The sequence below is a fragment of the Lagopus leucura genome, unplaced genomic scaffold, assembly GCF_019238085.1.
Source record: "Lagopus leucura isolate 7727_CA_CO unplaced genomic scaffold, USGS_WTPT01 Super-Scaffold_100001, whole genome shotgun sequence".
Lineage (NCBI taxonomy): Eukaryota > Metazoa > Chordata > Aves > Galliformes > Phasianidae > Lagopus > Lagopus leucura.
In genome coordinates this window covers 58,626,541-58,650,144 of record NW_024962262.1, presented here as the reverse complement: position 1 = coordinate 58,650,144, position 23,604 = coordinate 58,626,541, and the positions used below count along the sequence as shown (strand labels likewise).

At 36.5% G+C, this 23,604-nt stretch overlaps 1 protein-coding gene across 3 annotated transcripts in view; it reads left to right on the top strand.

The window, feature by feature from the left end:
- CTPS2 (CTP synthase 2) overlaps positions 1 to 23,604 on the top strand; it is a 57,521-nt gene that overhangs the window by 5,792 nt on the left and 28,125 nt on the right. For all 3 annotated transcript variants that reach the window (XM_042867677.1, XM_042867675.1, XM_042867676.1), the window contains exons 4-13: positions 3 to 103; positions 1,962 to 2,078; positions 3,421 to 3,504; positions 7,638 to 7,718; positions 9,008 to 9,159; positions 9,393 to 9,525; positions 12,563 to 12,651; positions 13,385 to 13,479; positions 14,803 to 14,865; positions 15,463 to 15,506. In XM_042867677.1, the coding sequence (XP_042723611.1) occupies positions 3 to 103; positions 1,962 to 2,078; positions 3,421 to 3,504; positions 7,638 to 7,718; positions 9,008 to 9,159; positions 9,393 to 9,525; positions 12,563 to 12,651; positions 13,385 to 13,479; positions 14,803 to 14,865; positions 15,463 to 15,506 (959 nt within the window). The remainder of the gene's footprint in view (positions 1 to 2; positions 104 to 1,961; positions 2,079 to 3,420; positions 3,505 to 7,637; positions 7,719 to 9,007; positions 9,160 to 9,392; positions 9,526 to 12,562; positions 12,652 to 13,384; positions 13,480 to 14,802; positions 14,866 to 15,462; positions 15,507 to 23,604) is intronic.

Sequence of the window (23,604 nt, the reverse complement as noted above, 5' to 3'; positions counted from 1 at the left end):
AGTTGTTCCACACATCACTGATGCGGTTCAGGAGTGGGTAATGAATCAGGCAAAAGTTCCTGTGGATGATGACAAAAAAGAGCCACAAATCTGTGTAATCGAGGCAAGTATAAAACCTCTCAGGTGAACACAAAGAGCTAGCTTGTTCTCTCTTTGCTATTTACTGCTTTAAAAAAAAAAAAAAAAAGGCTGAAGCTTTACAAAGAGCAGTAATACAAATACATTTTGTATTCTTGTGTATTCTTGATGATTTGTTTTGAGAACAGTAGGTGTGGCTGTGGTATCTCCACTGGTTTTGTTATCTTGACTAAATCCTGCTGGAACTGAGCTGCTTCAGAGTTGACTAGTTGATAATAAATGGCTACCTTAATTTTATAATGTGGATTATCTATTCAGAGATGCAGATGTTTGACTGAAGCTATGTCCTATAAATGGTATTGAGGAAACTTGTGTAATGTCTGAAATACCTTATGGTCAGTAGGAGAACTTACACAATTGTAGCTATCCGTGTGGCTTCAAATGCTCCATCTTGCTGCTCATGGTCATATTTGCAGGAATATATTTCAACATTATGTAAAGTAGTTTCCTACTTTCTAATTTCGTTTTGAAGATCTCTGTGAGCAACTTTGTTAATCACTTAACCGTGATGTTCTGCATGATGGATCTAATGAGTTTCACTTACACTTAATAGTGCATGATGACAACCTGGAGCAGTGCGGTCAGTAATTGCTGGGTATTACTGTTAGGGTTAAAAATACAGGAAAAATTTATACCTTATAATCTGACAGAAGAACATGTTGTAGATTTAATGCCAGAAGCCACCATGATAATCAGCAATGTGATAAACTTTATGACCCAAGACCAAGTTGCTCAGTGTTTCTTACACAGAACAATTTTTCTTAATCAAAATACACTCATTGATGTAGCTGTATTTTTTTTAATGATGTGCACAGTGAATAAAATGTTTAATGCAAACATAAAACCAGTAAATACGGAATTTGCACAAGCATGTTAATCAGCAGTGACCTTGTCAGTCTTTGAACTGTCAAACTTTGGACATAGTTTTGTTTCCTCCGTGTAAAGGCTTTTGCACTATAGTGCCAGCCTCATGAAGATATTTTTCTTTAATACTGTAAGGATAAAGGTTTGTATTTTTTTTTGCCATTGCAAAAGTCTTAAAGCACTAGGCTGAATATATGTATCAAGAACAAATGTAGAAACATTTTCTGGTACTGTGTGAACAAAAAATATGCAACTCTGTAGAAAGCCACATGGTGGCACAGAAGGATCATTCTGAAATAAAGCTATTTCACAGAACTTCTGGGCTAAACTGCTTCACTGAGTATTTGCTACAGCTCTTTGGGTCTTTAAAAGATATCTAACTCGTGTCTTTGAATTAGGTTTATCATGGAATTAGTGTTGGACTTTGGTTTGGTAGTAAGTATTCAAACTGTTTTCAATTTAAAATATAATTTTCATTGTCCATGTAGGATTTATCAGTATTGGAAAGCTGTTCTAATTGAACAATTGAATTGTGCTAATATAATTATTGTTAGATATTGGTATGTTATTGTTTGTGACTGCTTATTAATCTGGGGGTTAGGAAAATGTGATTTCTCTAAACAGATACTGTCAACTTAGCTATTTATTAACTATTGATCACCACTTTGAAAATAGTAAGGCATGTATTATTCTGTAGGACTACGTATCTCCCTATCTCCCAAACATGCTTGGTGTAAAGTGAGTATAATGGAACTGGAAAACTGTTAGGTGGTTTTCATTGGGAAGAAAACACACGATATATGGGAATTCTTTGCAGAGTATGCCTGCAAATTTCATTCACCTTTGCATTCTTTTTAAAACAAAATTCAGATAACTTGTTGAATATGTAAGGGAGAAACTCTTTAAAAAGTATTTTCATTTATCTTCTGCCACTGACCGATTCAAGCTTTCTTTTTCAGCTCGGTGGAACTATTGGAGACATTGAAGGAATGCCATTTGTGGAAGCATTTAGACAATTCCAGTTCAAAGCAAAACGAGAGAACTTCTGTAATATCCATGTTAGTCTAGTACCACAGGTAAATTTTTAAAATCATAAGTTTTTAATTATTAGGTAATCTTTGCTGTGAATAGAGCTTTGTATTTTTTATTTCTCCGATTAAGAAGAGTTTTTGGAAAGGATTAGAGGTTGAGTGATAAAGGCCAAAAGGTGGCTTCTTAATCACAGAAGGCCAGCCTCACTGGGACAAATAAAATCCTTGCTAGAACACTGAAACACATTCTCACATCAGTAAGGCAATTAAGTTATCAACAAAAACTTTATCAATGCTGATTTGTCTAGAAGCATAAATATGGTTGTGTTTTGCTCTGGAAAGTGCTCGTACATTATGATCCTGTTAAGAAAGGCATCCAGCTTCTGTAGGATATTATTTAGGATTCTGTTTGTTAGAACTAATGTTGTAAGGTGATGGAAACCCCTGGTGATGAGGCATTGAACCATACTGGGCTGATCCCTTTTAGTCATTTGACCTATTATGTGATTTTCTTAAAAGAAAACAACTGTTGTTTCTGCTGTTAAGCAGAAATAATGTTCTTATCAAACTTGTTACTGCATTCCTAGATACAGGGAAGAGTGTGCCGGTGATGCTATCCCTGGTACCATGTGATAGCTGCCTGCAGGCTCATCTGGTGCCATGAGCTGACTGAGTTTATGCTGTGGCTAAGTATATCCTGTGCCCAGGAGATTTGAGTGGGATGGAACAGCCTCAAGGCCAGGCTGGATGTGCTGCATAGAACAGTCCTGAATCTGCTCAGGTTAACTACTGTATGGAGCACCAAGTTTTTGGTATGTGGTAATATTCCAGTCAGGACCACTACAACTTGTAGTATAGAGCTGAAGGTATTTTACATTCAGACTAAATTTTACTTCAGAAGGTTTTCTTCAGCAATTTCACTGGGGAATTTTTGGTAATGAAAGGTTGATAATGTTGATGTGATTGTGCTTTGTATAGTTAAAGAGATACTAACCACTGCAGCTAATACTCAAATAGTACACAGAATTAAACTTCCTACTTCATCTGATTATTTCTGAGGACTTACGGGTTTATGCTGTTGGATGTTTTCCATTTATTAGCAAAACCCAAGAAAGATTCTTTTCTTATCCAAGTCAATTATTTTGAAACTTTTCCTTTGAAGGAACAAGACAAAGTAAACCTGACTTGGTCATGTGTTTCTTCCCAGAATTTTTGATGTATGTAATAACTATGGTGCAGTTTCTGTTTCTGTTTTGTCATAGCTCTGTTTCAATATGCTTACTTCCTGCAAGTATTATTACCTGCAATTAATTTTCTCTTTTACCTGACAGCTTCTATGTTAATATAGTTTAAATGCTATTTGAGCTTTCAAAATATGTCCTTCTAGCCTAATGCCACTGGTGAACAGAAGACAAAACCAACGCAGAACAGTGTTCGAGCACTGAGAGGCTTAGGCTTGTCTCCAGATTTGGTGAGTTCAGAAGTCAATAAATACAGATTTATATTTACACGTTGCCTTAGAAGTATTTGTATGCAACAAGTGGTCAAAAAATGAGCCTTAGTCTCCTATGAGAGATAAGCATTTTAGAAGAAAAGCAACATATTGACTGTACTACTTCACTAAATTAAATTGCTTGAATTTGCTTGAAGATAACACAATCCAGTAACTGTTAGCAAATGTGGGGGCTTCTAGCAGTGTTCTTTGTCCAAAGGGATCATTGCAGCAAAACTGTTCTGCAATGCTTAAAAATAATCTAAAGTTCAGATGTATCAGCTCATTTTATGGAAAGACCTAGAATGCTAAAACCTTCTACCGATCTTTCACAAATTTATTTTTATACAAGATTAAGGGAAAGCAATCCTACCTGTGAAGTCCACCATTTAGAAATGTTGCTGTTTGGAAATTGGTAAGCCTTCAAAGTAAGGTTGCTCAATTACTTCCTTTTGTTGAACTAATATCACATATTATAGACAAGGCAAAGCCAGCAATTTCCACCTCATGTGAGTTGTTAGCTGATGATAAATGTTAACTTCCATTCTCTCCCCTAAGTTCTCTAGTATTGAGTATGTGCTTAATGCCCAGATTTACCAGTGTTTGTCTCACTGGCACTTTACCTAAGGAGCAGAGAAAGGATGTAAGTTAATTACAGCTCCCTGTGGCAATTCCTGTCTTCCACTGAGGGATGTTTATCTGCTTGTACAAGTGTTGCTTGCAATGAAGTGTTGCAGGGCAGTGCACCTTCAAATGCCAATACAGCCCCAGTTCAAACTTAGACTTCTTAGTTTTCTGAGACAGCTGAAGGCAATGCATTTCTAGTTCTTCAGAACAGAAGAGATTCTGTTCTTTTATGTGAGGCTGCCTAAGTCAAAGAATATTTTCTGTACTTGATTCTCAAAGTCACTGAGCACTTTTCTTATGAAATCCACTGGGAGAAAAGGCTTCCTACCTGACCTGTCTCAGAAATGAAAGAGTAGTGAGACTAGTCACTGATTCAGTATATTTGTATACTCACAAAGAAGTGATTTTTGAAAGGATAGTTGCACAAATCAGTTATGTTTGTGTATTATGTTTCTTTCTATGATTTCTGTGATAAACTCTTTTGCAAGAATTTATTTTGGCATATGTCTTTTTTTAGTGTCTGGACATTTTAAGGGCCTCATCTTGTTGGTACTTTCCATGGAAGAGTGCAACCACATGATTAGTGACAGAGGTATAGTGGGAATAGATGTCATTTAAAAAAAAAAAAAAAAAAAAAGAAAAGCCTTAGTGGCACAATTTGCCACATCGAGTGGGGGAAAAAGAAAGAGATGTGTAAGTTTATTTCTACCCCTTTTCACAATTTTTTGAAATGTAGAGTTTTCTTCAGGACTGGCCCTTGTTAAACAGGCTTGTTTTGCAAATAGCTGCTTGAAGTATCCAAAGCAGAAACAAATTGGCAAACTAATGATTAAACAGTATGGGCAGTTGAGTTCACTTGGCCTTGTGTAATGCTTGGCCCAGATGTTAATTCATTTGCTAATACAACACTGCAAATGAGAACAGTGAATCTGCCCCACACTAGCCTCAACTTTTTTTTTTTTTTTTTAATAAAAGCACTGTTTTACACTTGTAATTTTCTAATTACAAGGGAAAAAAAGTTCTGTATCAGTATCTGGTATTAAGTTCTGATGCAGGGCAACTTTATGTTGATAACATCGTTTTCCCATTAAGTTACAAAGTTACACGCTTACTTTGTTTTCCCTCAAAATTTCAAGAAGTGCCAACCAGCATTTTTACTGTTGGAAGATAAATATGAAGTATTTATTCAGTTGGAACAGGTAACCTGTCTTCATCGTGAGAATATTTTGATACTTGTCATGTGAACAGCAATTCATGAGGCCACTGATAATCTTTACATTATTAGCTGTAATTGTGTTTGTAATGTAGGCACTGTTTTCAGATAGCTGTATTTGTATTGGATAGGAGAGAGCGTGGACTTATTTACATTCATTTTCATGTTTTATTGCATGAGAAGACTTAGCATTTTGTCAGCAAATGTGTTTTTAACTACGCATTCAATTGTTTTTTTTTATAAATAAGATGTTTGAAGGCTGTGTTAGGTAGCTTAAAACACCTCTCACTGGGTAACTGGCATGTTTGTAGAGGGAATGAATGTGCAGCACTGCTCAACATTCTGAGCTTTGAGGGCTGAAGTTCAAAATGCCTCTGTATACGTATGCGTACTTGTAATATGGAAAGTTGGGTGTGATTTTTTTAATAGGCCTTTATGATAACTGCCAGTGCCTCCTTTTATTTTTTGCAAATTTTTTTTGTTTCCCAAATTAATTTTAAAAACTTGTTATGTATGTGTGGAATCAAAGGGAAGTAGGTTAGTTGAGTCACTTCTACATATCTCCTTGTCTGGAGCAGTACAGGGGCTGCCAGCAGCACAGTGCATTTGTTTCGTTTTTGCCTTGTTGCTCTGGTTGAGGACCGAAGCACAGCCAATGCCTATTGGCTGTGTCAGTAAGCTGTCAGAAGAAAACATGTATAGCTGCTCTCTTTTTCTTGGTGATACTTGAAAAGTGGCAGTCAGGAGGGCTTCCTTCATAAGCTATATGGCCAGGCTATGTTAGCTGCAGGTAACAGCAGCTTCCCTGTGTGAGACCATAGGGACCTGTGCTGGTCTCAGCTGTCTGCATAAAAGAGCCTTTCTGTTCTCCTTGGGGAGTACCAAGAGCTTAATGAACACACTGTGACTGCAGTTTTCATGGACTCTGTTGCTGTGTCTTGAAAGCTGATGGTATGTTTGTCCATGCTGTCCTATTTGATTGAATTGTACCCATTGTCTTGTTTGTATTATTATTACTTTGAGATGCATCTCAGCCGCTGTTACTGCAGTTTTGTTTTCATGCTGTTTCTGACTTTTTTTTTTTAAATTTCTGTGACTTGAACATTGAAGTTTGTCCCAGGAAGGAAGTCAGATTCCCAAGAGGATTTAATCATGCACTTGTGCTATCAAGATTTATGAGAAAAGTTTTCAAACAGAATTAAATTTTTCAATATAAGCTATATGCAGTTGAGAATGTACAAATTGTTGCATTCATTTTGATTTTAAATTTTTATAAGACTAAGCAAACATTTTCCCTTAAATTTGCCCTTTATTTTCTTTATTCTAGAAGTTTTTGCAAGGGTAAGGGAAATTATTTAAGACTTCATCAATATCAGGGTAGCTAAACTGCATTTCAGCAATGGGATTGAAGAACATCTAGTTTCTGAACAAAAGAAGAAGTCAATGGGTTAAGTAGTTGTGTATACTAGAAAGATGGGGAATTAAACTTTTAACAGTATCGTTGTACTTGGTTATACTTCAAGGATTCAAAATAATTCGAGGTAGGTTAAGTTATCAATAGGAACATTCAGAGAGCAGTTGTACACTTTAATTGCCTGATGTTCAATAATGAAAATAAAACATCTCTTCCAACAAATAGCAAAACACCCATTTATTTTCTTTGTTGGAAAAAAAAAATATCAGTATTTTCCAAAATCCCAGAGTTTGATATATTTCAGCATAATAATAGCACCTGAAGGGAAAAAAAAAAAAAAACAAACCAAACAAAACAACAAACAAGCAACCCACAATGTTAAGAAACAGTTTCCTATTTTTCAGCCTTCTTTTTACTGTTATGTACAAATTAAGAACTACAAAAAAGATACTGAAATGATAGAAAACACGCATATAGGCCAAGTATTCTTGCTATGAACTTAGCTGGTAAGAATATTTCTTTTCAGTGTGTTATTTATACTTACAGACCTGCTTCACTTTATTTAAGGAATATTACAAATAGTTACAAGCGAGAAGAAAACAAAATACATTCAGAAGGTGACAAAGATTAATAAAAACGGGTCAGTATGGGCAGGTTAACTGAATACTTTTACCTTGCTAGAAGATGTCTGTGAGCTGTGATATTTTGTACAACTCCAAAAGAGTGCAGAAAGATAAAGTGCATTTGCTTGTGCTGTGCTTCCAAAGGAAGTGAACTTCTTCATGAACAGTACTGAGAGTCTTCTATTGTTTCTTTTCTGGGGAAAGATTTAAGATTTTTTTTCTTCTGCTATGACAGATTGTCTGCAGAAGTGCAAAACCTATAGAAATGGCAGTGAAGGAAAAGATCTCCATGTTTTGCCATGTGGAGCCTGAACAGGTCAGTACTTCAGTTATTGTTAGTTATATATGTGGGAAAGCATATAAAAACATCCATGCCTTTCAGTTTTCCACTTCAGATTATTTCATTACATTATAGTTGTTTTCCTGACTTTTTCTTGCTTTTATGTACACTTCACCACTTAAGAACATCAAAAGTTTATATGCTACTTTTCATATATTCAACAGTCATTAACAATTTTAATGCGTTATTTGGAATAATTACTGAATAGCCTGTGGGGGGAAAAAAAGTTAATAAAAGGAGTAGATTTCAAATATATAGTTCTTTTACTATATGTTGTCATGAAAACTCTGCAGTCTCATGCAATAACCAGTGCTGTAACTGTGGTTGGTTATTGTCCGTAAATCATCTAAAATGCTTAGAATAGTGGATAAACAAAGCCAACGCTAAAGCTAGGGATTTTTTCATGTCCAGAGATCATCACAGCTGCTTGAATATGAAGGCAGGCAGAGAGAGTTGGGGTTATTCAGCCTAGAGAAAAGAATGCTTTGGGGAGCCTTATAACGGCCTTACAGTACCTAAAAGGGGCTTAAAAAAAAATGGGGAGGGACTCTTTATTGGGTAGTGTGGTGATAGGACAAGGGGGAATGTTTTTGAACTAAAATAAGGGAGATTTGGGTTGCTTATTAGAAGGAAACGCTGGAACAGGTTGCCCAGAGAGGCTGTGGATGCCCCATCTCTGAAGGTGTTCAAAGCCATATTGGGTCTTTGGGCAACCTGGTCTTCTGGAAGGTGTTTCTGCTCATGCCAGGGGGTTTGAAACAAGATGATATTTAATGTCCCTTCCAATCGAAGCTATTCTGAGATTCTTTGATTGTAGTTAAAGCTAAGGGATGGAAAGGGGGAGAAGGTCATAGTTTTGGCATCTGACTTCTCAGCTAACAAGTATGTGAGATGAAATCCCGCTTTCCTGGAAATAGATAAACATCTGCCTACTTGTAGGAAGTAGTGGAAGAAGTTGCTTGTGCATGTATTTTGTCATACCCATTAAACTTCGTCTTTATCTTAACTCAGGAGTTTTTTCAGTTTCATTTTTCTGATTCTCTCTGTCCATCCTGCAGGGGTGAGTGAGTGCGTGACTGTGTGGCACTTAGCTGCCTGTTGGAGTTGAAGTTCGACAACTGCCCTGCTCACTCAAAAGAAACTTATTTAAAAAGTAGAATGTATGCAGAATATGGAACGCACATAGTATGCAAAAATAGAATGTGTATTTACTATGTGAAATATTTAGGTAAGTATGTATATTGTGCTTTTCTTTTTTTCTTCAGGTGATATTTATCCATGATGTTTCTTCCACTTACCGAGTACCAATTCTGTTGGAGGAGCAAGGCATCATGAAGTATTTTAAACAGAGGTTGAATTTACCCATTGATGACCAGCCAAGTGATCTTTTAATGAAATGGAAGAAAATGGCTGACAGGTATGCTGACTCCTGCTGTTCTTTTGGGAGGTGTTTGAATTCAGGTTAGGTTTTACCTGACCTGGAACAGCCAAACTGCGCTGGGGTCAGTAGCATGTTGCTGCTGCAACACCTGTGGAAACTCTGGGTTTAGAAACATTGACATTTTAGGGATTTTAAAAGATGCATTATAAAGTTTAAGAAAAATGAAACGTGAAAATGGATATAATAATCCAAAAACTTGTTTTTGTCAGATATGAAAGGTTGCTGAAGGTGTGTTCCATAGCTCTCGTTGGCAAGTACACAAAACTAAGTGATTGCTATGCATCTGTTTTCAAGGCTCTGGAACACTCTGCACTGGCGATTAATCACAAACTGGATTTAATGGTGAGGATCTCTGGATTTTTGTTTCCAGGAATATTTTGAATATACATTACGAACTGCCATCATGTCAAGCAGCTTTTATTCAGATGAAAATTAGAAAATGAATCATGAATAAATACAGATTGGCTAAACAGTTTTTTTTTTAATGCAGCATTTAGGAATGTAATTGTTTTATTAGGAACTAAACTTACCTGAAAATATTATTGATAATCCCACACTGGATCTGATTATTTGATTTACTTTCAAGGTTAGGTTTCATTTGTTATGGGACTGCTTATTGTGTTAGTGAGATTAGCTTAAGAAAGACAAGATAATAGACAAATTAAAAAGCTATTTATTTTCTTATTAAAATCTGCTGTGAGGATCCTTGTATAAGGATTGAATTTGTCGTCTTAAAATAAGAATAGAAAGTTGAATGACACAGAGAAATTGCTGTTGGCTTTGTTACTGCTGTTAACTATCCATTTCTATTCTAGGGCTTTGATGCTAGGGGTGGGAAGGTCTGGGGCAGAGAAGTGGTGTGGGAGTGTATATTGGTCATTATGAATGGGTACAGAGGATACTTTGGCAACTTGCAATAGCAAAGTAGTAGTAAATAGTCACAAAGTATCAGCATCAAAATGCTGGTTTAGTGTGATTTCAGGAAGAGGTAGTAGGTAGATCAATCAAAGTGGGCAGTTGAAGAAGCCCTACAGAAAAAAATTTCAAAGAATGGAGTGTGTTAATGTATTTCCTAGGGAGGCAGAAAGAGATTTCTTACCAACAGAAGAAACTGAGAAAAACAAATTGTTTAATGCCTTTGTTAATTATATGAAAGATGAGATGGAGTGCACCTGAGCAAGTCTGAGGATGATACTAAATTAAGGGGAGCTCTTTGTATGGTGGCTATTACTCTGAGGGACCTTAACAGGCTATGGGAATGGGCTGACAGGAGCTGATGTTGGAATCATAGAATTGCTCGGGTTGGAAAAGACCTTAAAGATTATCAAACTTGATGGTTAGGTTATGCAACCTAACCATACTACACTAGTTCTGACAACACTCTGCTAAATTGTGTTGTGAAATTGAACAGGGGAAAATGCTAGTCCTGCATCTGACATTGAGTAACCTCATTAGTAGTGCAGGATGCAGCATGACTGACTAACAAGTAGCTTGTGGAGAGGTATTTGGAGTTGCAAGTAGATGACAAGTTGAGTGTGAGCCAACAATGTGCCATTGCTTTGAAGAAGGCCTCCAACATCCTGCACAACACTGTGGTAGTAAGTGGCATCACATGATGAGGGTAGCTGAGGGTAATCACTGTTTCCCCTCTGTTCAGCACTTTTAAGATTGTGTATGAGGGGTGGTATTCAGTTTTCTTCTCCCCAGTACAGTCTATGTACTGACATAATGATTGAGTCTGAAGTCAGGCAACAAAGATCAGAGGGCTGAAGTGCACATGTATGAAGAGAGCAGAGTAAGTTTCTTCAATGTGAAGAAAAGAAAGCTTGGGGGAAATCTTATTGCTGTCTGTATCCAAGAGAGTGAAGAGAAGATGAAGTCAGGCTCATTCCAGAAGCGTGCAGTAGAAGGTTGAGAGAATGTAACAAGTGTTGACTTAATTTAAAAAAAAAAAAAAAAAAAAAAAAAAGAAGAAAAAAGGAAAAAAAAATTCATTGTGAAAGCAGTCAAACCCTGAAACAGTGTGCCCAAAGTGGTTGTGAGGTCTCCATCCCTGGAGAATTATGCCTAGTTTTGCAGGTACATGGTTAACAAGGCTTACTTGCATCTAAAGCTGAGTTCAGTGGAGCTTTTCCATTAACAAGCAAGGGAATAACTGATTGCTAAAACTCATTCCAGCTTGGTGCTGAAGTGTGCTAGCTGACAAGGATTCCTGTTGTATTTATCTGCATACATCAACTTTTTTTTCCTCATCAGAAGGTTCTCTATATAAACCTGTGTTGCAAAGGAACTTCTGAATATTGTATGTGGGATCCTGCACGCAACATAATATCTGACATATGTGAATGATAAATTGTTGATGCTGCTTGAACGTGCTGCTTCTCTATGCTTGGCAGGGAAACTACAATTAACTTTAGCTGTAATTAGTTTTTTCCTCAATTTCCTAGTGTGTTAAAGCATCCTTTCAGTTTGTCTTCTTGTACCAGTGTAAAATAGCAAGGCCCGTAGGTAATTATTTTTCTGTTGTGTTTTTGATGCTTTTTGAAGAATGGAAAAAGGAGAAATATTAGCTAGGAGGCAACTCTATCTGGAAAATCATAGGCCGATCTTTATATCTGTTTAATTTCTTTACAAACAAATGAATACTGTCACTTCAGATAATCTAATTCTTAGCGTGTGGCCACTACAGCAGGATGCTACTAACTATGCTATTTTCAGAAAGACTGTTAAAACCATGAATCAAACTCTGATATTTTGTGACTCTAATGCAGTATATAACTGCCCCAGTCATTTACTCTAGTGATGCCTCAGGAGCCATGCTTACTAGTGGCAGTATTGATTCTAATGCAAGATCTCTGGTAAGACATAAACAGTGAGCCTGGCTTGCTCTCTACAGTTCATGCTTTCAAGTCAACTCACATGAGTGTCCTTCTGACAGGCTAGACAATGCAAGTTTATCCAGTCTTAAAGATTAGATAAGCAGTGGCACCCAAAAGCTAGTAAAATAAGCATCCTAGCTACATCTCATTTGGATGTCAGTACAAGGTCAGCCCCAGCCCTCGATTGGTGCCCAGATTTCCATAGAAACTAAAGCTGGGTACGTGGCTGTTGAGCACTGTAGCAAGTCTGTGTACCTGGAGGGCAGGAAAACAGGGACTGGAGACGAGCAGAGCTCTGGAGCTGATGTGCAAAGAAAGGAGCATGGGGTGCAGCAAGTAGAGCAAACATTGAGTCTTCACTGTAGTTGCTGTATTCTACTGAGAAATTCACCTGAAGCTCTTAGTAGTTGTGTCATGTAGAAGTTGCTTATATAGTATGTTCTGCTTTCTCTGTGGAAGAAAATACTATTATATTATGTTTTTTTTGTTTTTCTCCTTAGTATATAGACTCAACAGAACTTGAACGTTCTACAGAAGCGGAGAACTCAGTGAAATACCATCAGGCATGGCACAAGCTGTGCAAAGCAGAGTGAGTGTTTTGTATCTTGAATGTGGTATTTACTTAATGTGATGAAAACTATTTCAGTGAATCACTTCTCAGTGTATCCGAAGTTTTGTTTCTTACGGAATGGGACAGCCTTGCATGACTGGTGTCAAGACAGTGAAACATAACAAATTGTGGAATTGCCCTGCATCCTCAAACTCTGTTTTAATCTCTTTAGACATATTGCAGTTGTTAGTTGCTTTGGATAGCTAGTCAAAATAGTTTCCTTAAAGAACAGGTCTGTTTGTCAGTGACTTTAGTCAGTGGACATGGATCACAGTGAAAGGTGGAGAAAAGCTTAGTAAATGCTTGTGCCACTCTGAAAACCTTTTTGGTATGAATTGTTGTTGGGCTTTCAATTTTATTTGTAAGGACATGTAACTTGTTGTTTAGATGCGTTTATTTTTTCAGTTTTATTCAGTAGTCATTGAGTTTTGGTCTTAAGATTCTGCAGTGGTGAATAAACATATTCGCTTAGTGAGTACACTGCTAATAGCTGTAGAAAGCAGTGAGAACTTCACTGTGTAGTAAAGAGTCAGGTGAGAATTCACATGGATAGATAAGACAAATCCCCACATTTAAATTCTGCATGGTAGTAGGACACATCTTTTGTGCACTGTTTTTGTTCTTTTGTAATGAAAAGTCCATACAATCTGAGAGACTTATTTTGGTGACTTGATTGTATTTGTTAGATGCTTTATGTGTGCTGTCATTACAGTGGCATTCTCGTCCCAGGAGGGTTTGGAATTAGGGGAACAGAAGGCAAACTCCAAGCTATCTCCTGGGCAAGAACAAAGAAAAAACCTTTCCTCGGTAAGATCATTAGTGTCAGTAATTGTGTTTTGGAGGTGTAGAGAAGGCTAATTTGATATTTAAAAAAAGTAGTCTTCCCAACCTGCTAGAACAGGTGCGTGGACATCTACTATATTGTTAGTAAGTAAAAAGAAGAATACTGTCAATTGAATACTAATAAAGGATTCTGTCTTAGGATTGATTGTATGTATGCTGTTTGCATCATATGCCTTATAAATTATGCCTAGGGTCATAGTTATGTACTCCAGCTGCTATGTAAGGAAGGAAGAAAAAGGCCTTTCCTACCTTTTGCATTCCAAAGGCTTTATTTACTTTATTCACATTTTGCATGGAGGTTCTGTGTACCTCAATGTCACAAAATCACAGAATGGCCAGGCTTGGAAGGGACCTCAAGGATCATGAATATCCAACCCGCTGCCACATGCAGGGCCACCAACCTCCACATTTAATTCCAGACCAGGCTGCCCAGGGCCCCATCCAACCTGGCCTTGAACACCTCCAGGGACGGGGCATCCACAACCTCTCTGGGCAGCCTGTTCCAGCACCTCACCACTCTCTCTGTAAAGAGAGAGTTCCCCCTGACATCCAGCCTAAATCTTCCTTCTCTCAACTTAAAACCATTTCCCCTCGGCCTGCAGTTATCTATCCTTTCAAAGAGTTGATTCCCCTCCTGTTTATAGGCTCCCTTTAGGTACTGAAAGGCTGCAATGAGGTCACCCCGCTGCCTTCTTTTCTCCAGGCTGAACAAGCCCAGCTCCCTCAGCCTGTCTTCATAGTGGAGGTGCTCCAGTCCCCTGAGTGTGAAATCAGTATCGTACTTACTAATCAGTGTGCAGAAAACAAGTGTCTTTGGAGATGTGCAGTATTAATTTTTATTGATTTGTCTGATATCTTATTATAACAATTCTTGAAAGTTCCATATGGCCTGTGAGCTAAATGCTCTGTGTGTGAATCCCTGGAGCTTTGGTCCTCACTCTAGATTTGGTACAATTCTATAAGTAACAGTGGCTATTTGGCTATTTGCTAAAATAAAATTAGATTTTGGACACTTTCAGCTTTTGTTTCTTTGCAATAATTATTTGAGAAGATGGGAGGAAAAAAAAAAGGAACAGTTTTTGAAAGAGTTTACAGCGTGATTGTTTCACACGTATTCACAGTACTCCAAGTCTGAAGAGTTTGACATTTTTGTTTCTGGTAAGTCTGTGAGTATACACAAGGTTTCTGAACAGTCTTATTAAGATGGAACAGTAAGTACTTTATCTGCCCTGTTCTTTCTGCTGTTAAATTCTGGGTTTTTTTTGTTGTTGTTGTTCTGTCTTTTAGGAGTTTGCCTGGGAATGCAATTAGCGGTTGTGGAATTTGCAAGAAACTGTTTAAATTGGAAAGGTGAGCTCAGAATGCCGGTGTGGATGTGGTTTGCTTAGATGGAGTTTTATTCTATACATGAAATATTTATCTATTTTTAGGTAGATCCTAGGATTATCCTTCAAAATAGTTATGTTGCGAGAGCTAAGCACCCTGTGTACAAAGGAGCAGGAACTCCTGTTATGCAGATTGCCTGTAACTTGCTTCCTGACTTAAGCACATTTTCTGCAGTACTCTTATTGTTCACCTTTGTGAACATTCTTGCTGGAGTGTACAGGTGTGGTCAAGAGTTAAAACGTGAAATTAGGCCTCGCTTGCTTTTGCATACTTTGTTGGAGTTACTAAATTAATACCCATTGCAGCAGTAATTTGAAGAGGTTTACCTCACCAGTGAACTGCTACCACTAAAAATGGAGATGAAGAAAGTTTGGCAATTGGGAAATGTAGTGTGTGTGACTGAGGTCACAGGAGAGTTCTTCCAAAGTAGTACAGTATGTCTTTCAACAGGCAAGACTGAAGTGGAGATGCAGACAAGTAGAAAAGTGTCACAGAACTGCTCTTATGAGTCTGTAGTGCTTGTAGAACAATGGTGATGTATGTTTTTGAACTTTTTTTTAGATGCAAATTCTACAGAATTTGACCCAGACACAAAAAACCCTGTTGTAAGTACTGATATTTCTCCTGTGTGTGTTTTGTGTTAGAAATAAGTGAACCCTGTGGAAGTTACAGTTGATCTGTTACCTGAAGTGATGTCCATTGTCTTTATTCACGTTTACTTATATAGGCATTTTATTTTTGGATAGTTCCTTGCCTTCACCTGCTCACTTCTGTAATTTGCCACGACAGTATTTTATTATTAAGTTTTTAATAGTTTCCTTAGCTGTAACAAATGCTGGTAGTAGACAATAACACTAGTTTTACTGGAGAATAAAATGTAAAGAGAAGCTGGAAAGTGTAGAGCAAAGCCATTAAAATATAAACTTACACAGGAAGAGTTAAAAACAAAGCTGTTGAAAAATTTTTCTTTCTTTGAGTACTGGAAAGTAGGCACTCTTTCCTGCTGACCCCACCCCCAATGCACATTCATCTCAAGGTTCTCCTTTTCAGAAAAATTTCAGTGCTGTAGGTAAGCCAGGGCTCTCAGTATGGGATGCCAATGGTAATATTTTGGGATGGAGTTCCTCTGGGTGTATGTTCTAGATTGGGAGAATGTACTATCGCATTATCCATAACAATAAAACTTAAAATGGGTCAGTAGGGATGGGTTTGTAAAAGTGAAAATAGGACAGATACGAACACGTGGAAAATGAAGTAGTACCTTTGTGTAAGATCCTTTAGTGATGAATTAAGTGCATTGCTTGTGATACAGAAACATAGCTTGTAAACTTCCTTCAAAAGAGCTTTATTGGGATTTTAAAGTAAAATACTTTTTCACATCTGCTTCATCTGCAACATGCAAATGGGAGTTTTTAGAAGTGTTTTACCTGTTTGTCATTGTTTACGTATGTAGAAGAGATAATCCAGTCTGAGCTTTTGAACTTAACTTGAGACGGCAACAATTTCATTAATTGTGAGATTTTCTGCCTTCCTGAAAGTATGAGAAGACATACTTCTTCACTGAAGGGATCCATTTCATAAATAGCAATGTGTTGTGAAATGTGGAAGTTGTTGAAAGCTTACTATAATTGTTTTGGGAAGCAAGAGTGATAATACAGGAGGCTGATCCTGTGATGACTTTGCTTTTAGGGTTTTTTAGTGACAATTCTATGTATGCAGGATATTTTACTGTTGTTGGGTAGAATGGGGCACAGTTTCTTCTTTTGGCACCTTAAGATTTTTAACTTAAGCCAAAAGTGATGTTTGTGGTTTTTCAAAGTTATCTTATTTTTCTGGTAATTCAAGCTCAGTTGGCAAAGGTTATAATGCTATCAATGCCTATTTTTTTTTTAGTCTTCTGAACAATTGATATACCTTGCTTTCTGTGGGTTTGAATCACCATCAGCTGCTTTAAAAAGATTTGAGTGTCATTTGGATTTCAACACTGGCAATTTGAGTTCATTATTCTTTACATTATTAATGTGATTTTTTTTTTTTCTATGTGCAGAAAGTTTCTGCTATTGCATTGTAGCAACAATCAGTTTTTTGGGGGGTTAGTGCTGCCTAAGACTGCGGCAGAGAGCTGGTGGTTTAAATTAGGTGTGTAGGTGATGCGAGATACTTCTGCCTGGTGCAAAGAGACTCATAATTTTCAGGGACCTAAAGTCAAGTAATATGGAATACATCTTATATAGCTTCATATGACTACATTTCATCTGGTCAGCTCAGATAACTTTTTGGAGTGCAGTCAGGTCACGAAGCCTGCTTGAGGAAGAGGTGGAACTGCCCATTTGCCTCCATTATTCTGAGGATTGTTTGCTAGTTCATATGCAGAGATCAACAGTTAACTGAAGTCTGGAATATAGAAGCTTGTCTGCAGTGGTACTGGCTGTTTCTTTCATTGCTGAAATGGTAGTGTGTATTATAATGTATATCAGACAAAGTTTATATTCCACAAGTAATTAACGGAGTGATTTGCAGTTAGCAATCAAAGTCAAGCAAAGTATATGTTTTATAAAGAAAGTTGTGTTGGCATTGAATGAAGAAAGTAATAGAGCGAATGTAAGTGTCATAGAAGATTAATACAGTATTTACAGTGGAAGCAATATGCTTTCAGTATGTATAACAGATTCTTTTGTTCTAAGCTGCACTAAGGCTGTGAAATTGGTTAATACTGGTCAGCACCTTAATCTGATCTTTGACATCTCAGTTCTGGGTGAGAAACGGCTGTAAATTGTTCCAAGAAATAAATTTATACTGTCAATATCTGTTAATGCTAAGACTTTGCTAAAACAGATTATTTAGCTTGTGCTGAAAACTTTAGGTGTTCTGTGTAATGACAAATCAATAAAAAAGACTGGAGAAGCAGCAGATCAGTGAAGCTTGTGAACTGCTGGACTGATGCAGATGTTTCATTATCCATGAAAATTAATTGGAAACAGTGTCAGCACTGATAATACCTTGTGATGCCACTGCGTGATTCAGCTGAGTCCTGACTTAGAACCACAGCAGCATATATATATATATATTTTATTCCTGTTCTTTTGGAAGCTGAAAGGAGAGAGGAGAAGCACTAGTGAGGCATCAGTTCTGTTTTCTTCTGTTTTTAAAAGGAAACATGTTCTACAGTGTTTATCAGGAGAATTCTGGGGCAACCATAAAATATACATCTTGCATTCCTTGTTAATTTGTTAAGCATTCAAGTACTCAGAACAGTACGTACCAAAATAGTCTCTTCTAAAGCATGTATATAAAAAAATGAAGGGATACTTTGCTTTATTATTAGCCTTTTTAGTCCCTGCAGGTTGTTCTCTTTCACGCTTTTCTTTACGGTTGTGGAAATGAACTTTTCTTTTTCAATAAAAAATAAAAATTGAGATTGTTGAATAACTGGGAGTTAAGCTTCCAGAAGAAATACAAGTGACTGAAATTGTGAGTGATTACTATTGTTAATGTCTCTCAATAACAGTGGCACAAGTTGTACTACAGAAGAACACTGTATTAGGAAAAAAAAAACAACAGTGTTGTAAGAAGTTTCAGTGTGATGAGGCAATTGTGACTTGTGCTTCTTTGACAAATAATGAACACAGAACTGAAAGTGCAAATGCAGTGTTGCATGAAATGCTGAATATCTGCTTCATTCAGCTGCTTGTCTTCTTGCTCTGTTGACTCATTATGACAGTATTACTTGACCTAGGTTTTGCAAAATCACCCAAGTGAAACCTGGTACAGGAGGGAAACCCTGTATTGCCTGTTTTGGGAGGTATCCTTATTAATAGTCTGAGCATGTAAATGGCTAGATGTATTATTTTAGATTTCAAATGATGAGGAAAAAAATGATAATCTCTGCATATAAAACAAAAAGAGGAAACTAATGGCTTTATAATGTGAAAATACCCCAAATATTCTTTTAAAATCCAGTAGGAAAAAGAATAAAGTATTAGATGTAGTGAAGACTTAGAGGAGTTGCTACCTAGAATTTGAAAACATTAGTAGACTGTGGGTTATAAATTCTGTTTGAAAGATTTGGAGTTATTTGTTCAGTATTTTCATTTAGTCTTAAGCTAAAGATGTGTAGTCTGAAGTAAAAAAAAGATAATGATCTTTAGAGCAGTTTTTACCTTTTTTTGCCCAACCATGCATTTTGCATTGAATAACGTATTAAGGTTTTTTTTTTTTTTAGTTTTAAGTATGTTTGATTTTCCTGAGGCAAATGAGACAGATATATGATCATTGATCAGTCCCTGATGTTCCTTATCATCATCTTGACTCGTTATTTTCAGGTTATGTTCCCATTATATATTATATGCTCTGTTTTCCAGCCCTTTGGATAATAACAGCAATAATTGCAGCTCTCTGCTGGGAAGATAACTGTTGAGAAAAAAATAATGCATTGAGAGCAGTGCTTAGTATGAGTTTTCTGTTGCAAATGACAATTTTAAAATCTCCTTTAAGAAGAATCTGTACAGTCTGAACTGCTAATGAGGTTGATTCACTGGGTGGAAAAACAGATATTTTTTTGTGTCCATCTCCCTTGTCTTTTGCGTTCACTTCCTCTAGTATTAAGCTTAGATTTTCTTTTTTGGTAAAGAACAAAATGAAAAGCTGAAACTTTATTTCAGCTGTTTAGTACCATTCTAGCAAGCAAGCAAACAGAACAGCAGCATAATGAAACTGTTCCAGCAAGGATTCTTATGTATTTGTTCTAAGTTAAGTCTTGTTGTGACAGGTCATAAAGAACTGTGGTAGCATCTCTTGTAGCATTGTGAAGCTTGAAGTGTTGCATGGCATCTGTGTTTTGCAGGAAATTGCCTAGAAGTAGACTTTGCCAGTAGGTGACACTCTTATAACACACTTGTGAGTTGATGCCCGCTTTTCTTGTACAGGATGCCCATAACCAGATTAAATTCTAAAACACGAAATGTTTCCTAACAAATGAAAAGGAATGTGTGTCCTATGTGTTATGTAAAGAAACATCTTATAATTCTGTGATATTATTTGTGTGAAGTAGCTAGTGTTGCTTAGCACGCAAATGAGAATATGGCACATTTTGTTTTGACATCAAAGTATACTGGTAATTTAGGACAATGATTTTTTTAATAAACCAGAAAAAAAGTACCAAGTACTATGATTTCCTTTTCGCCTTCCAGAACTTGTGACACAGTTTAACAGCTGAAGTGTTTGTGTAAAAGCATGGCCCAAGAGCCCAGTAGAACATTCCTACTGTTTAAATATTGTAATTTTTGAGGCTGCTGTGCATGCAACTGTGGTACAGCACTGGATTCCACTCTGTTAGGGAAGAAATCCAAGTATAGGGATCACTTGTATGTGGTCTCTAATGCGCTTGATTTGCTTTATCACTAAGTTGCTTCCTAAGTCCTTAAGTAACTCTTGAGATCTGGACCTAATTGCTCTATCAGCATAATGGAGGATGTTGATAATAAAATTCTGTCCAAAATTGAGAGTTCTATAGAATGATTAATGCCTCATCCTTTAAATTATTTTGTATTGAAGTTACTTCCTTTTTCTTCTTCATTCATTTCCTTTAATAAAGTAAATGATAATCCCCATGAATTACTCAGACAAATGCAAGCGTGACAAGGGAACTGTGAAATGGAGAAATTAAAACCACACCAAAAAAAAAGCTGTAATGGATGTTTTAATTTGCAGCAGCAAGCACTCAGCTCTTACATATGTGTGTGTTCTCATTTATAAAATTCTAACACAGGAAATATGTACTTATTTATCTACAACCTGAAACTGAGGTTGGAATATTGTAGTCATCATGCTTACCATAGTAATTTTATATTGTTATTTAAAATAAATGCCTTTTTTTTTTATTTAAGAAAAATTGAACTTAGCATTTCAAAATGTCATATTATGTGATGACATTTTCTCAAATAGCATTTTAGTAGCATAAAATAAAGACAAGTAGCTCTGAACTAATTTTGAGGCACTTTTGTTGGGAATTGTGCCTAGTCGACAGGAAACACAATACAAAGCTTATGTCATATAAATCTTTATTGTGTATTTTTTGAAATTACAACAAGGAAATCTGTGGGTTTAGGTGCACGCAGTGTCCGTGGATGCCGTGTCTTCTCCCTCAAAGGAACGGTGCTCATTCTGGCAGATGCTTTATTGTCCTGTGATCTTTTTTATTAGCATCACAAACTCGTCGAAGCTGATGCTTCCATCATTATTTTTGTCCAACAACTTAATTACGTTGTCAAGTGAGAATGAATCCTGTTTTTGTTGGGGGAGAGGGGGAAGGAGGAGGGAAAAAAGAATGAAGTGAATTGCCACAACTGTTTTCTAGTGAGGATTATTACCAAGAATTGTTGCAGTCAGTAAGAGTGTTCCTTGAAGATGTTACTGGTGATGTGTTAACCAGTTTTACTGGTTAAACTAGAACTACAGTGCTTGCTAATGCCTCTCAAAAATGTTAACAAAGCTACAGTAACTATTTAAGAACTATGAGCTGCTGTTTGCTTTTAATTTGAAGCTTCAGTATGTGAAATAACCTGAATACTTGGATGTGTTTTGTACTATGAAGACGTTTGCATATGTGTGAAAAAGCCAATGCATCTGTCACCACCCAACTACAAGTATTACTCAGGTTACTTCAGTCTTCTAAGTTTTGTTTGGATTACATTATGAAACATAGGTAATGCAGCAAGTGCAGCAGCTTCATTGTGTATGTAGTCCTCAATATGTATTCCACCTGCTGCTTTATTAGATCCAGGACCAACAAAACACTATTGAAAACATGTTTCAGTAGGCTGTGGACTTGGGCCTGGCGGTCCCTTTCCTTCCCCTTTTCTTCTCTTTACTAGGAATACTGTGTTAGAAAATTCTTGTTAGTAGAATAAATCTGGTTTATGCTATAAGCTTCTTTAATTCATGTGACATCTTAATGCAGTAAGTATTCTGCTAACGTCACAGATCAGGCTTGTTAGTATGAAAATAGTTCTAAATATAAATTAGGTCTTTAAAATGCTTTCTTAGTACTTTTTGCCTATTTTGTACTGTCGTGTTCTGCTATTTTGTTGATTTATTATGGCGCCATGTATTTCTGCATACAGAGTGGGTGGTTGACAATGTCTGATATCCAGATGCAAAACATCTGTATTTTTTTGAGCACTTCTGTTTCCATAAATCTCTGGAAATGGGTCCTGCCACCTAAACTGCCTACAGCTAATGTAAAAAGCAATATCGTTCTGAATATACTATCACATTTCCTAAAAGTTTTAGTAATTGATTTCTGATAGGTGGCTTTACAAGGGAAGACAACTTGCGTTCTATTAGGTGACTTTTTTCTTTTTTTCTTATAAAAAACTAAACTGTATTCCTGTAGTTCTTAAACTACTGAATTTTCCATTGAGATACAGTTCTTTCAGATCTCCAGCAAAAAGTGCCAGTGTCTTGTCTTGCAATCCAAAAACCAGTATTTATGGATTTGCCTATCAAAAGAATTTAAATTGAGTTCTAATCTAGTTTAGGAAAGATCTTAGGTAGAGAAGTTGGAATTTTTTTTCCCCCTCAGCCTCAGGATGTAGACATTTCTCTCTAGTTTGATATCTTTTTTTCTTCTTGGAATCTTTCAGAAGTGATGAATCTTCTCTTATTTTCAGTGGTAGAGAACTAGATTGCATAGAAACTGGCCTATGCCTCTTACTTTTAAACTTGCTGTACTGATTTACTTTATTTATAGGTGTTTTATATATATTCTAGATTGAAAATGCATTGTTTTGATTGAAATAAAATTATTTTATAAAACTCAGGTGCAATATTCTAGGTGAAATTTGAATGCCATAAATAATTTATTAGATTTTTGCATTTAAATTTGTAGGACTTAGTTATAAACTTCCCACTTAGTTATGTTATCTCCCTAATGTTCATTAATGCAAGTAAAGTTTCATAAACTAATCCTTAATAAGGATTTTTTATGGAGCTGGTAAAACCATTTGAGCACAGAATCTGCCTTGCAGTATCACTGCCTGTATCCCCTTTTTCGTATCTGTTTTATAGGAAGCACAGTGAATAAAACAATTGAAACTTACCTTCAAGTACTGTGAAAATTGATTCTGGAGCAGATTTTTCAGCCCACCAATGGACAGTGCACTAGTGCTACCCTCCATTAAAGCATATTGAGTAAAATATTTCAGAAGGTTGTCATTGAGTAAATGTTCCATGTTTCTTGGGTGTTGTCTCGAAGAATGACTGGAAACAAAGCAGGCAATAATCATCTCATGCACAGAATGTTTTTTGAAATACAGCTGACGCTGTCCATTGGTGCACAAGCATATCATCAATACTTAAACTAGATGAAAAGACCTTTTCTGTAAACTCACAATTCTTGTAGGAATTAAAAAATCAAATGAAGATAATAGAAACACTCAATATATTTAGTTTGTGCTTACCTCGCTCAAAATACAGAGCCTTCAAATGTATCCAGCACAAGTGAGAGTCTCAGATTGGAACTGCCTTTATAGTGGCTTTCATGCTCCACCCTGATTATGAAACCAGCATTTGTCATTAAGTCATTGTACTACTCCTATTGTGTTTTCAGTAGTCATGTGAATAGGATACATTACCAGTGTAAATGAGTAATATATACATTTTTTTTGAATCTCTGAAATTGGTCACTGTCAGCATCTATCGTTG